Below are 15,839 nucleotides of genomic sequence, written 5' to 3' on the forward strand. Positions count from 1 at the left end.
ACATCTGTTTGTAATTTGGTTTCTGATTTTCGTCCAATTATTTCATGAAGCAAAGCGGAGGAAGGTCAACGTAGGTGTCAAATATACTCGTAGGTCAGTAGCTAAATCACAGCCGGTGGATAAATCAAAACACAAGAAAAGTTCGTTTGATGTTCAGTACTGCAAGCCAAATCCCTATGCCAGAAGGTAAAAATATATTTATGACCTAGTCCTAATTCATGAGATGAAGTTAACTGTGTTGTATGAATTTTATTAACTGTGTTATATGCATATTTTGTGAAGAAATAACAGTTGAATGAATTAACTAACCTATTTGATGAAGTAATAACCTCATGAAATGAAGTAATATAAACTAACGTGTTTTGTATGCATATTTTGCTAGGAAATAAGATTGAATGAACTAACTAACCAATTTGATGAAGTAATAACCTAATGAAATGAAGTAATATAAACTGACATGTTTTGTATGCATATTTTGCTTTATAATTACATTGAATGAGCTAAATAACTTATTCGATGAAGAAATAACCACATGAAATGAAGTAATATAAACTGACATATTTTGTATGTATATTTAGCTGGGAAGTATACTTGTAATGAACTAAAGAACCTAATGATAATGTTACAAACTATTTTAATGATGATATAAACTATGTTTCAAATGTTGAATTGTTGTTATGTGTTTCTTATATATAGGTGAAGATAACACAGGGGAAAATCCTCTAACTCACAACGGGGTGAAAAATCAAATCGGAGGAGAGGGATGATGAGTTTCGGAAGATGTAGTTGAGACATGGTGACATGCTGATGAGGACATTTGTGCAATCACTAGATGGCCCGTCCCCACGCCCTAACAAATGGGCGGTGCCCAGAATCACGGCTCAACCCATTGAGATGGGTTGGTGTGTCAAATTTGGATGATTTCTTATATTGGACAAGTTTGTTTTTTTTTTCCTTTTTTCAAAATGGAGAGTTTGTATTTGGTTATGGGGTTTATATAGTGAGGATGGTGTGGTTTACCAACTTTCTCCTACAGTGGAAATAGTTGACTATTTTGGAGAAAATTCAAACGATTTTATTCACGCACAGTAGTAAACTACTGTAATGAATAATAAACTACTACAATGATATAATAAACTACTACAATAAGCCATGAGACATCGTAAAAATCTGCATATCCACCACTACAACAAGAATCATCATTCAACTAGAATTTAAGTTCATTTGTCCATGCTATTACTTCATTTATAAAGGTAATTTAGTTCATTATAAGTACAATTAATCAAGTACTTATGCATACAATACACTTCAGATTATCATTTCATATTAACTGGAATTAAGTTCATTCAAACATGTTATTACTTCATTCAACTAGATATTTAGTTCATATTAACTAAAGCTTTACGCAAACTTATGCATACAACACAATTGAGTTCAAGATACTTCATTCAGCCAAACTGTTACTTCATTATCGATTTGTTTATACTACCGGCATGAAATCGAAAAAATATTCATCAACAAGGTTCAACAAGAGATTGTTCATCACATTGGTTAAAATACCTTTTCAATGTTAAACACATATCAGGTATCCAAAAAAAAATCGGAAAAATTCATGAACCATCAAATGAGTTGCCCTCAATAAGCCATGCGACATCGTAAAAATCTGCATATCCACCACCACCACAACAACAAGAATCATCATTCAACCAGAATTTAAGTTCATTTGTCCATGCTATTACTTCATTTATAAAGGTAATTTAGTTCATTATAAGTACAATTAATCAAGTACTTATGCATACAAAACACTTCAGATTATCATTTCATATTAACCGGAATTAAGTTCATTCAAACATGTTATTACTTCATTCAACTAGATATTTGGTTCATATTAACTAAAGCTTTACGCAAACTTATGCATACAACACAATTGAGTTCAAGATACTTCATTCAACTTGCGGATTACTTCATTTAGCCAAACTGTTACTTCATTATTGATTTGTTTATACTACCAGCATGAAATTGAAAAAATATTCATCAATAAGGTTCAACAAGAGATTGTTCATCACAAAGTACTTCTTTTTCATTCAGCAATGTTATATTTAAATGTGCGTATTTGATCAATATTGCCATCAATAAGATGAGTGACTTCGTAAAAATCTGCTTGCAAATCATTTCTGCCTAGCCTCATTCACCACAACAATAACAACAAAAATTATCATTAAACCAGAAATTTATCCATGTTATTTCTACATCTATAAAGGTAATTTAATTCATCATAAGTACAATTGATCACGTACTTATGCATACAATATACTTTATATTATCATTTCATATTAACCGGCATTTGTTCATTGAACATGTTATTACTTCATTCAACTAGATATTTGGTTCATATTAACTAAAGCTATACACAAACTTATGTATACAAGACAGTTAAGTTCACGTTACTTCATTCAACCTGCGGATTACTTCATTCAGCCAAACTGTTACTTCATTATAGATTTGTTAATACAACAGACATGAAAAAAATTGAAAAAATATCCACCAACAAGGTTCAACAAGAGATTGTTCATCAATGTTAAAACACTTCATCAATGTTAAAAACATATATCAAATTAAGAACTGACTATAATTGGCTAGGATTCAAAAATCAGAATTGGCTAAAATTGGCTAGGATTCCATAATTCAAGCTCAAAACTTACAGGTATCAAAATAACATTCAATTTGGCTAGAATTCAGAATTGAAAAAACTAAATTAGTATTTTAAATAAAAGCTCCAGCATTTCATCAAATCCCACCGTTGATGCTGCCGCCGTCGTACTACTCCACCGCCTGAGGCAAATCCTCCGACGGCAAATCGAGATCGAAGCTTCTCATCCACCGCAGAATTTGTCGGTGTCGTTCCTACTCCATCGATATGTTGATGAATTTCAAGTGTGGAATTCTCCATGGATGAGATTACGAAGATTATGAAAACTGAGGCAGATCGCGATTGAGGCAGATCACGATTGAGGTAGATCGCGATTGAGGCAATTGTCCGACTATCATGAATTGAGGCAACACAATTTTCCGGCGATGGAGATTAATGAAGATTGAAGGAGATTGCGAGATGGAGATCGATGAAGATGAAGGAGATTGCGAGAAGGAGATCGATGAAGATTGAATGAAAGAGCGGCGATCGAAGAATTGAGATATAAATTGAGGAAACATGTATTTTATGTTTGTAAATGAATTGATTTCCCAAAATACCCTTCAACAAGTTTTTTGGGATAAAATAATGAAATAATGGTAAATTAATCCTAACCACAAGATTAAGAAAATGGATGACCCTAATTTGATCTCTAGTTCGGTCTTTAAGATTGGTTCGACATTGATCACAACTCTATATATATATATATATATATATATATATATATATATATATATATATATATAAATATAGGGATGTAATCATATTCTTTTTGTAAATATGGTTCATTCTTCCTTTTTAATCCTAGCCCCACGATTAGAAAATCCGATGGCCAAAAATCAAGTTGATTTTGATTATTAAAATTATTAAATTAATAGGAAAATGTCATTTTTGTTATAGGATTAAGATTCAATTATGGCAGTTTCCATGATTTCCTCTCTCAATCATCAGCCAAAATACGTTGGAAGATTACATCCCTATTACACGCCAATGTTAATCATTCTCTACCAGAATTATCAGTCTTTTACATTGAATACGTCTGCAATTTTATTTTCTCGTCCCATAACAATTTGTTGAGAGATTATATCTCTGAATTATCATTGCAAAACCGGAAAAATTCTATTTTTGTTCTTGCATGCTAATAGAATTCCATTTTAATGAAGGGCTTTAGTTTTATGACGCATAACCATCATGCGTCTTTATTAATAAAACGCATAACAATCATGCGTCTTTAAGTAATGACGCACAACCATTATGCGTTTTTAAAGACGCATAACCCTTATGCGTCATTACGTAATGACGCATAAGGTTATGCGTCTTTACGTAATGACTTCATACACTATCTTCTTTTGTAAGTTTACACTATAATTTGTGAACAGTGATTGTGAATGATTTTGAGGTGTCATGTTGCACTAACATAAAAGGTCGTTTTCTTATGAATATACACTATAATTTGTGAACAGTGATTATGAATGATTTTGAGGTGTCATGTTGCACTAACATAAAAGGTCGTTTTCTTATGAATATGTAAATAACAAGTGGCTAAAATTTTATTCTTATGAATATGTAAATAACAAGTGGCTAAAATTTTATTCTTTTCAGCCGTAGATGGTTTTGTAGGCAAATATAGGCATTGTCAATTGAGATATGTTTTCAGTTGAGTCAGCACATCGGATGATTCTTAACAGTACTTGAATCTGCTAATTCTAGTCCATTCATGTATAAATATTTCATTCTTGGATGTTCATGACATGTTAGTTCAGGTTTAGAGTTTTTAGGTAAGAAACCTTTGATGTGTGACTGAAATAAACATATATACTGCTCTTGGCGCTTTGCATCGGATGGAGTTTTTGTGTCTTGATGTTCAGATTGAGTGTAACATGACACCTCAAAATCATTCATAATCAGCTGTTCACAAATTATAGTGTAAACTAACAAAAGAAGATAGTGTATATAGTCATTACGTAAAGACGCATAACCCTTATGCGTCATTACGTAATGACGCATAAGGGTTATGCGTCTTTAAAAACGCATAATGGTCATGCGTCATTACGTAAAGACGCATGATGGTCATGCGTTTTATTAATAAAGACGCATGATGGTTATGCGTCACTCCCTGAGTCGGAATAAAACTAAAGCCCTTCATTAAAATGGAATTCTATTAGCGGCTTAGAACAAAAATAGAAAGAGCTCTTGCAAAACCTCTTTTTCATTGAAGACATCTGCAGTGTTTGATTGTCGTCGCGAATCCTCTTTTCCATTCAACACGTCTGCTGTTTTTTCATTATTATCTCCATTTTTCGAGATTTCACTCATTCTCGTTTCATTCATGTTAACAATGGAAGAAGGTTATACATTCAGTTACTTAATTGATTATTCACCAATTTTGGTAGAAAGTTATTGTATTAGTCGTGTAATTGACATCTATGGTTTTCTGTATTTGTTTGTGATGGGTTCATCTTTGTATTCAGATTTATTTTTCATCGATTGTCGTTTTATTTTCATGAAATCATCTAACATTTACAGTTTTTCGTGTTTTCTTTTCCTGAGTTACATCTTGTAAATTTTTGACATTCACTGTTTTGTTACAGTAAATAATGTACCAATAGTATCTAATAATGTGCATTGATCAGTGAATAATGTACAGATTGAAGAAAATAATGTTGAAAGTAACTTGAATTCATGCCCTTTGGGTTCAACAATCCATGGGGATAGGTTGTAGTACCCACTCACAAACGGAACCATTACAAATGGCAGAGAGTTTGAATCATTCCCCTTGGGTTTAGCAACCCATGGGGCTAGGTTATAACACCACCACATGAATTAAATTTCATTTTTAATGCGTTTAAGATTTGTTATAGTAAATAATGTACCAATAGTATCTAATAATGTGCATTGATCGGTGAATAATGTACAGATTGAAAAGAATAATGTTGAAAGGAACTTGAATTCATGCCCTTTGGGTTCAGCAATCCATGGATAGGTTGTAGTACCCACTCACAAATGGAACCATTACAAAGGGCAGAGAGTTTGAATCATCCCCAACCCATGGAGCTAGGTTATAGCACCACCACATGGATTAAATTTCATTTTTTAATGCATTTAAGATTTGGTACAGTAAATAATGTACCAATAGTATCTAATAATGTGCACGGATCAGTAAATAATGTACAGATTGAAGAGAATAATGTTGAAAGGAAATTGAATTCTTTCCCTTTGGGTTTAACAATCCATGGGGCTAGGTTGTAGTACCTACTCACAATCGGAACCATTACAAAGGGCAGAGAGTTTGAATCATTCCCCTTGGGTTTAGCAACCCATGGGGCTAGGTTATAGCACCACCACATGAATTAAATTTTATTTTTTAATGCGTTTAAGATTTGGTACAGTAAATAATGTACCAATAGTATTTAATAATGTGCACGGATTAGTAAATAATGTACAGATTGAAGAGAATAATGTTAAAAGGAAATTAAATTTTTTCCCTTTGGGTTTAGCAATCCATGGGCTAGGTTGAAGTACCCACTCACAAGCGGAACCATCAATATTGTATCACATTAATCTAATGTAGTATATACATTCTTTGACATGCATAATGCACAAAATCAAGCAATTAATGTATACTAATCTGTTAATAATGTAACTAAATGAAGAATTAATGACACATAAAAAAACAACAACCATACAATTACAACAAATGGTGAGCGACCAAATAATCAATTGAACCCTCCTAAAATAGAGGTTCCCTTTCTTTGATCTACTGGGCCCTCTTTTTGTTCTGCCATTCTCTGCCGGAAACGCTGCGCAATTGCTATCGAAACAACATCATCCAACATCTCTTCGTAGTTTACCCTTGGTAGCTTTGATGTTGTGTAAAAGACGGTTTCAATATTTTAGAGTGCTATATAACATAATATTGTACACGCAACATCAATTAATGAATATGTTATCACATATAATATAATACATTAGTAGCAAATAAGGTAGCAATTAACCTAAATAATGTAACCTAATATGTGTAAGAATACAATAGTGACTACTATACCCTAGCCAATGGATTTCTAAACGACTTGTCCAAAATAGGACACAGTAATGTATCACTCTAATCTACTGTGATGAAGACTTCTTGCTAAATAATGTACAAAAATAAGCAAATAATGCACAGATCAATAAAACATCCACTTAATTCCAATATTTCTTTGAAATCAATTGATACAGCATATCACAAACACATAATGGACAACACTGCTTACAGTAGTGTACAACTATTCCATTTATACAAACGATAAATTCAATAGATTGCTTAATAATGTACAACAACAAACAAATAATGCACAAATTCAGGGGAACTAATAGATGAAGCTTAAACCAAAAACTTATACACCACTGCGTATACACCAATGCCTACTATAATGTACAAGTTCTCGATGAATACAAATGGCAAATGTAAGAGATTGATCAATAATGTACAACATCAAGCAAATAATGCACAAATTCAAGGGAACCAATCGATTTAGATTAAAACAACATCATCATATCCTCCACGGTTACAATAATGAACAATTTCTCGATGAATACAAAATGGCAAATGCAAGAAATTGGTCAATAATGTACCACAACAAACAAATAATGCACAAATTCAGGGGAAGCAATCGTTCCAGATTATAACAAAATCATCATATACACCACATACTACAATAATGACCAACTTCTCGATGAATACAAAGGGCAAATGTGATAGATTGCTCACCTGCAGTCTGGGTAGGTTGGCTTTTGAAGGGTCTGCCTCTTTTCGTCATTGATGTTCTGTCAGATAAACCAACAATCAAACATAATAAGATTTAATTTACAAAATCGACAATTACACAATTGTATTCCGGTAATTAACTACAAAATTCAACAATGGACAAAACCCTAACAAAAATGAGCCCGGTTTCAGGATTTATAGATATATGAACTGAACGTTTGTGAATAATCGTGAAAAATCAACCGAACGATGGTGAAATTCATCAATTCAAAGTGTCTATTCATGAAAAATTGGAACTTTTAAAACCTACCTTCTTGTCGAATGGAAAAAGACCGTCGCGCGCTAAGGGATTGAGGCTTCAACTCCGAAATGGCGGTGGAACGTGGATTTGACGGCGGAAATCGAAGCTAGGGTTTAGGAATGGTTGGGAATGAGGGGAGACGATTGAGGATTTTGGGTTGAAGAGGGATGCGGTTGGAGTGAGTGAGTGAGAGAGAGAGAGAGAGAGAGAGAGAGAGAGAGAGAGAGAGAGTATTTGGAAGGTCACTCAAAATCCCGCTTAATTACGTGTGTGATTCATTGTATTTTTAAATTTATAACCCTATAATGTACAGACTACAACTAATAATGTAAAACGGTTCCCTATATTAAAGCCTCATCATTACCGTCCAACATCTTAATCCAATTGTTGATATTAAGTTGGAACTTAACACTAAGGGGGCAATAGGACCTTAATACTCCCACACACACACACACATATTAGAGAGAGATAGAGATAAGTGATCAAGGTATAACTAATTTTAAGTGTATAACTAGAGAATAAATCTCAGCTACACTAATAAATGCAATAAATTTTATTTATTTTAATAACGTAAAATAGGCCAGGGGTTTTTTGGAAATCACAATATGAAATTCATAAGCTCATACGCGATTCATTTCCTTCCAGATTGAGATTGTGGATGTTCTGCTCCTCGACTAGGGATTTGGACGAAGAGGGCTTGGATTTGTAGGTGTTGGTGTTCGAAATTGGGTCTGATGAGGAAGATTTCGTATCCTTACTCTGGTGATCTTGTTGCAGTTGCTTCTTGAGGAGGGCTTTGGCTTCGGATTCCCGCTTCTCCTCCTCGCGCAGCCGCTAGAGTCGTTTCTGCTCGATTTCGGAACGCTTGAAAAACTTCTTTCCGCCGACGTCTTGCTCCAGACTCTGCCGTTTCTTCAGCAATTCCTGCTTAAGAATGTCCATAGTCTCGATTCAATTATCGGGAAGATTGGTTTGATTCAAGAGTGCGTAAGTGAACTTAGGATTGGTCGGCAGGCTGACGGCGTCGATGAGGGCGGGCACTGCCTGGGCGCAACGACGGGGGATGGCGATGAACAGCACAAAAAAATACAGAGAAATACTCACATCGAACATAAAATGGCTTCAGATTATTTTCTACTCACCTCAACCAGATCTACGAATGAAGTATATGCATTTCAGTATTTTACAATACTGCGAAATCGAGAAAAATCGGCATAAAAACCATATATTTGAGGTCAGCACGAAAAAAAATGGCGAATTGGCGTTAGCCGTTGTTAAGCACTTTTGAATTGCAGATTCGCAAGATTATGACGATGAAACAAAAAAAAATGGGACAAATTCAGAGGAATCGGGCAAAAACTAGCTTAATTATTCAGCAAAGACAAATGGATTTCGATACCTTCCAATTCATTACCCTGAAACACATCACTATAACCATGTTTTTACTTCACTGATGTTTACAAAATACATCACTATAGCAAAAACTCAAAGAAACATCATTCTAACCCTGTAACACATCACTATAACCATGTTTTTACTTCACTAATGTTAACAAAATACATCACTATAGCAAAAACTCAAAGAAACATCATTCTAACCCTGGAACACATCACTATAACCATGTTTTTACTTTACTGATGTTAACAAAATACATCACTATAGCAAAAACTCAAAGAAACATCACTCTAACCCTGTAACACATCACTATAACCATGTTTTTACTTCACTGATGTTAACAAAATACATCACTATAGCCAAAACTCAAAGAAACATCACTCTAACAGTGGAACACATCACTCTGACCATGTTTTTACTTCACTGATGTTAACAAAATACATCACTATAGCAAAAACTCAAAGAAACATTACTCTAACCGTGGAACACATCACTCTAACCATGTTTTTACTTCACTGATGTTAACAAAATACATCACTGTAGCAAAAAATCAAAGAAACATCACTCTAACCGTGGAACACATCACTCTAACCAGGTTATAACCATGTTTTTACTTCACTGATGTTAACAAAATACATCACTATAGCAAAAAATTAAAGAAGCATCACTCTAACCCTGGAACACATCACTCTAACCATGTTTTTACTTCACTAATGTTAACTAAATATATCACTATAGCAAAAACTCAATGAAACATCACTCTAACCATGTTTTTACTTCACTGATGTTAACAAAATACATAACTATAACAAAAAATCAAAGAAACATTACTATAACCACGAAATACTTGGTGTATACAGCCGGAACATTCGGTTGTATAAGTCACATTACAAGAAAATATTGTAGATTAAAATAAAAAATAGTAGGAATCCCTCACCCTAAATCACTCTCAAATCTCGACACCCCCACCAATCTCTCAGCCAACAAACCAACCAAAACATCCACCCTCCGTGCCCCGCCTCCCCCGGCGCCGCCCTACCCTCTCCCACGAGCGCGCAGTCGTAGTACACCTCTGTGGCCGCCTCGTGGAACTTGAACGACGCCGCATTGGGGTTCTTGATCGAGACGTCGGCCACCAGCGTCGGGTTGTTGCTGGATAGCAAATTGAGGCCGTCGATTTTGACCAAGATGATCTCGAGCAATGGATGCTTCACGTGGAAGATCGTGAGCATGAGGATGAGTGTTGTGACGGCTAGGATTAGGAGAAGCGCGGCGGAGCAGCCGCAACACTTGAGGCACCGGTGGTGGCGGTGTAATATGAATTTCGGTGGAAAAGGGTTGAGCTTGGAGTTGGCGGGGATGGCCGGGGCGAGCTGCTTCTCTTGCTCTCTTCTTTCCGCCATGGATGAAGAAAATTTACGTAACCTAATTTTTTCTGTGCAATGACCATTATACCCCCTCCTTGTTATTGTGAAGTAAATTAGTGATGGATAGAACTAATTTTTCTCATATATATATATATATATATATATATATATATATATACTTGTTATTGTGAAGTAAATTAGTGATGGATGGAACTAATTTTTCTCATATATATATATATATATATATATATATATATATATATATATATGGGTGCATTATAATGATAACCCCAATTTCCGTAATAACCCTATAACTAAATCTGGACCACACATTTTTAAAATCACGTGGTCTAGATTCAAACTTAGATTTACTTCATAAAAAAAAGCGCGGGGGTAAATATGTCATTTCGCTCATGATAAAATTTACGTATCCAAATTTCGCTCATTTAATTTCTGAATTTCGCTCATTTTATCATTTTATCAGTCAGTCAAAAGTATCATTCTATCAACTCAGAGTATCATTCTATGCAATAAACCTAACATATATCATTTTATCATTTTATCAGTCAGTCAAAAGTATCATTTTATCAACTCATAGTATCATTCAATCCGGCAAAACTATCATTCTATGAAATAAACCTATCATTTTATCACAAAGCAGTAAACATATCATTTTATCAACTCAGAGTATCATTTTTATAAGGTTACTGTCATTTTATCCGCTTAGATTATCATTTTATCAGGTAAAAGTACCATTTTATTAAACAAAAATGTCATTTTATACACCAAAAATACCTATCATTCTATCGGCTGAAAGTATCATTCTACCCGGCAAAACTATCATTCTATCCGGCAAAACTATTATTTTATGCAGTAAACCTAACATTTATAAGCTAAAAGTATCATATTATCAACTCAGAGTATCATTCTATCCGGAAAAACTATCATTATATGCAATAAACCTAACATATATTATTTTATCATTCTATCATTTTATCAGTCAGTCAAATCAGAGTATCATTCTATCCGGCAAAACTATCATTCTATGCAATAAACCTATCATTTTATCATAAAGCAGTAAACGTATCATTTTATAAACTCAGAGTATCATTTTTATAAGGTTACTGTCATTATATCCGCTTAGATTATCATTTTATCAGGTAAAAGTATCATTTTATTAAACAAAAATGTTATTTTATACACCAAAAATACCTATCATTCTATCGGCTGAAAGTATCATTCTACCCGGCAAAACTATCATTCTATCAGCTGAAAGTAACATTCTATCCGGCAAAACTATCATTTTATGCACTAAACCTAACATTTATAAGCTAAAAGTATCATTTTATCAACTCAGAGTATCATTCTATCCGGAAAAACTATCATTCTATGCAATAAACCTAACATATACTCCCTCTGTCCCATTAGAAATGAAACGTTTTTCTTTTTGGTCTGTCCCATTAAAAATGAAATGTTTCTAAAAATGGAAACAATACTCTCTCTACTTTTTCTTCTCTCTTACTTTACTCTCTCTTCATTAACTCACAAAACAACACTACATAAAATCTTGTGCCGAAAAGCAAATGTTGCATATTTAATGGGACGGAGGGAGTATCATTTTATCATTTTATCAGTCAGTCAAAAGTATCATTTTATCAACTCAAAGTATCATTCTATCCGGCAAAACTATCATTCTATGCAATAAACCTAACATATATCATTTTATCATTTTACGTGATATTTGGCGAAATTCAGAAATTAAATGAGGGAAATGACATATTATCATTTTATCAACTCAGAGTATCATTCTATCCGACAAAACTATCATTCTATGCAATAAAACTAACATATATCATTTTATCATTTTACGTGATATTTGGCGAAATTCAGAAATTAAATGAGGGAAATGACATATTTACCCCCGCGCTTTTTTTTATGAAGTAAATCTAAGTTTGAATCTGAACCACAAGATTAGAAAATATGTGTGGTCCAGATTTGGTTATAGGGTTATTACGTGATTTGAGGGTTATTATATGATCACAACTCTATATATATATATATATATATATATATATAGCCGTGATCATATGATAACCCCTAAAACGCAAATAAATGTCTCCCACTGCAACGGCTGCCACTTTTGGTAGCGTCGCCAAGCTGGACTTCGATCTCGCGATCATGTAGCCGTCTTGTCACCTGCATTAAGTCAGGATCAAAACAAATATGATCAGTGGCTCCTGTGTCAATAACCCAAGTGCAGATTGATGTCGAAGTCAAACAAGACTCGACTACTAGAGCTTGGTGCATACCTGTAGCCTTGCCCTGTTTAGGACAGTCTGGCTTCCAATGCCCTTTCTCTCCACACTTGAAACACTTCCCCGTGGGCTTCTTGTTAGCCCTCTTCTTCTTCTTCTTCTTCTTCTTCTTCTTTCCCTTAGCTATCTTGGCCGGTCTTGAGTTCGGTGCCTGCCTTTTTCCTTTGCTAGGCTTTAAGCCAGAGGAACGAGGCGCCGAAATCATCATGGCCGCCTTAGCCTGGACCATAAGGTCCTCTGCCGACTGAAGTTCAGTCAACAGCTCTGCCAAGGTGTAATTCCTTTTGTTCATCTTGAAGTTGAGCTTGAACTGTTGGAAGCTAGGGGGAAGACTTTGAAGGATGATAGTCACCTGGGGCTCGGGATCGATGGTCCCTCCCAAGACCTCAATTTGGTTGAGGTGGCCCATCATCTCGTGGACGTGATCCCTCACAGATGAGCCTTCCTTCATTGTCTTCGACATGATACTCCGAAAGGCTTGAGATTTAGCCGTTCGATTCTGAGTACCAAAAAGATTTTTGAGATTCTGCATAATCTCGGCGGCTGTTTCCATGGCTGAATGCTGATGCTTGAGTACCAAAGATTTTTGAGATTTTTGAGATTCTGCATAATCTTAGCCATCTCATTCGCCTTATGCCACCGTCTGTGTGCATCTCTGACTCCTGCCGTAGCGTTAGCCAGCGGCACTGGAGGTCGCGGGGTGGTGAGCACAAAGATGTACTCAACTGCTATGAGAACGATGTCCAAATTTTGTTTCCATTCTATGTAATTTTGGCCCTCGAGTTTATTTTCTTTGAGAATTGCGGAAAGAGGATTAAACGACATATTGACGATTTGATTTGCACTGCAAAACAGAGTATTTTACTATTGTCATAAACTTATGTAAGAAGTTTGATTAGATTAACCATAAAACTTTTCAAAATCTTACAACTGTAAAATTAAAATTTTGTACCCTCCAGAGGAAGTCAATACGCATTAAAATCTTACAATTTTACTGGTCACAACCTCGACGAATAGTCCAGAGACCAAAGAGTGGCATGGCCGCCTAATGTTTCCTAAGCAAGACCATCTCTTTAGCATTACAGAGTCTCATTTCTACAACACACTCCCATAACAATGCTCATGTGCTGCTAACAAGATCAAGCTATCTCATAAATCCTGTGTGAACTTCTGAATCTCGCAGTTTCTTAAGATTATTGTCCCCACAGAGCAGGTGACGATAATATTGGAAACTACATTCTAGTTCATACTATTTATATTTGAGAAGTCCGCCCTCATGAACTTGCTATTTTCTTAGGATTATTGTCCCCACAGAGCAGGTGGCGATAATATTAGAAAAACGCTTCATAAATTGCAGACCAATTGATGGAGACCATATACAAACGTTGAGTTCATAATTATAGCTTAGATATTTTGGGTTATGGTTTTACTTTAATTATCCTTAGCCTTGAGGCAGTTTAAGGCTTAATTAAATTCTGTTGGTATTTAATCTACTGGATAATTAAATCTTTAGATTAATGTTGTTATCTTCGTGTAGGAAATTGTTGATCTAGAATTTTATTCTTATTCATGTCTACAATAAGGTATATCTAAAATAAACAAATTATTTAATCCTTAATAAGACATGAAAAATAAATTCAAATTATTTCATTGTTTAAGATTAGGAAGATATTTTATTATTTAATGTATTCATACATATATATCCTTATTAGGATCTTAGATACATAAATTTTAGGAAACTATTAAATTATTCTCATCCATATCATCTAGGAATAAAATAATCATTATTTATTTCCATAGATATAGATAATAATAAAAATATTCCTAAAATCTAAACAAATCTTCCAAAAAGATTTTATTTCCATTAAATAATAATAATTTAATGATATCTTTTAATAAAATAATCAAATAATCATTAAAATAATCCTCCATCGTTATCTCATCGCACGAGGTTCGCACGAATTAGCCAATTTACCTCGTTGATTCAATCAAGAATCGATGATGGCTCGCTCCGTCTCCACGTGAATATCTTCAATACAAGACCTCAGATCTTCTGACTGGTGTCCCGGACTATACGCCGATATTTGTGTGGGCAAATCTCACCAACGTATTAGGATTTGAATAACGAAGTCAGAACTCAGCTCACGGAGGAAGGCAATTTTCAATTTCTCTCTCTCAAAGGAGTGGACGAAAATTTGTGAGTGGAAAAAGGTGTGTATTCTGTCTCCTTTATTCTCCTATTTATATAAGTCACATATTGGGCCCAGTCAGGGATCTAAGGAAGAATTTGGATCAGGCCTCACCCAATTAGCTTTTTACTAATTAAATTGAACCCACAATTTAATATAAGCTTATATTGGAATATTACAAGCAGCCACTACAGAAGTTATATTGCATTGCCTTTCCAAATTCGAAATTACAAGCATTCCGGGTTTCCTTTATTCGCGTTCAATTTATTTCTCGTGCTTAAGATAGAAACATCCATTAATTAATTATTGTCTGCTATGGACTTAATTAATTAACATATTTTATTCTCCAAGAGTGGACTTAGCAAGAAACTCTTATTTATTATCAGTCCTTCTTCTATGGTTTAGTTATCAGCGTCGCTAGGGTAGTAGTTTAAGCCGATACATATAATGCACCAAATTGTACTAGGTAATGCATGTTATTGACTATATAATGGACGATTTGTGAACTGCAATGTATATGTTTTCTGAACCGTTTTGTTTGTTTATGTTATACAATTTCATGAATAGTTTAAGATTGGCACTGGTTGCTTGTTTGGGGCACGTTTCAATTATTCCCCAAGGGTTTATCAATCCTTGGGGCTAGGGTGTAGTATGGTTTAAGCAACGCAGTCGTAACTAAAGTCCACGAGTATCAGTCCTTCCTCTGGGGTTTATTTATCATCTCGACTAGGGTAGTATTAATCGATAAATGTAATGTACAAATAATACTGTAAAATGTAATCTATCTAATCAGTGATGTACAATGTATGTACTGTAATGTATAATTTGTCCTGATA

At 34.4% G+C, this 15,839-nt stretch overlaps 1 protein-coding gene across 1 annotated transcript; it reads right to left on the reverse strand.

The window, feature by feature from the left end:
- Nucleotides 1-10,070: 10,070 nt before the first annotated feature.
- Nucleotides 10,071-10,535, reverse strand: LOC121749435. Its single transcript, XM_042144005.1, has one exon. It carries the CDS (start codon nt 10,533-10,535, stop codon nt 10,071-10,073), a length of 465 nt encoding a protein of 154 aa, XP_041999939.1.
- Nucleotides 10,536-15,839: the final 5,304 nt, after the last annotated feature.

The sequence above is a fragment of the Salvia splendens genome, chromosome 9 (assembly GCF_004379255.2).
Source record: "Salvia splendens isolate huo1 chromosome 9, SspV2, whole genome shotgun sequence".
Taxonomy (NCBI): Eukaryota; Viridiplantae; Streptophyta; class Magnoliopsida; order Lamiales; family Lamiaceae; genus Salvia; species Salvia splendens.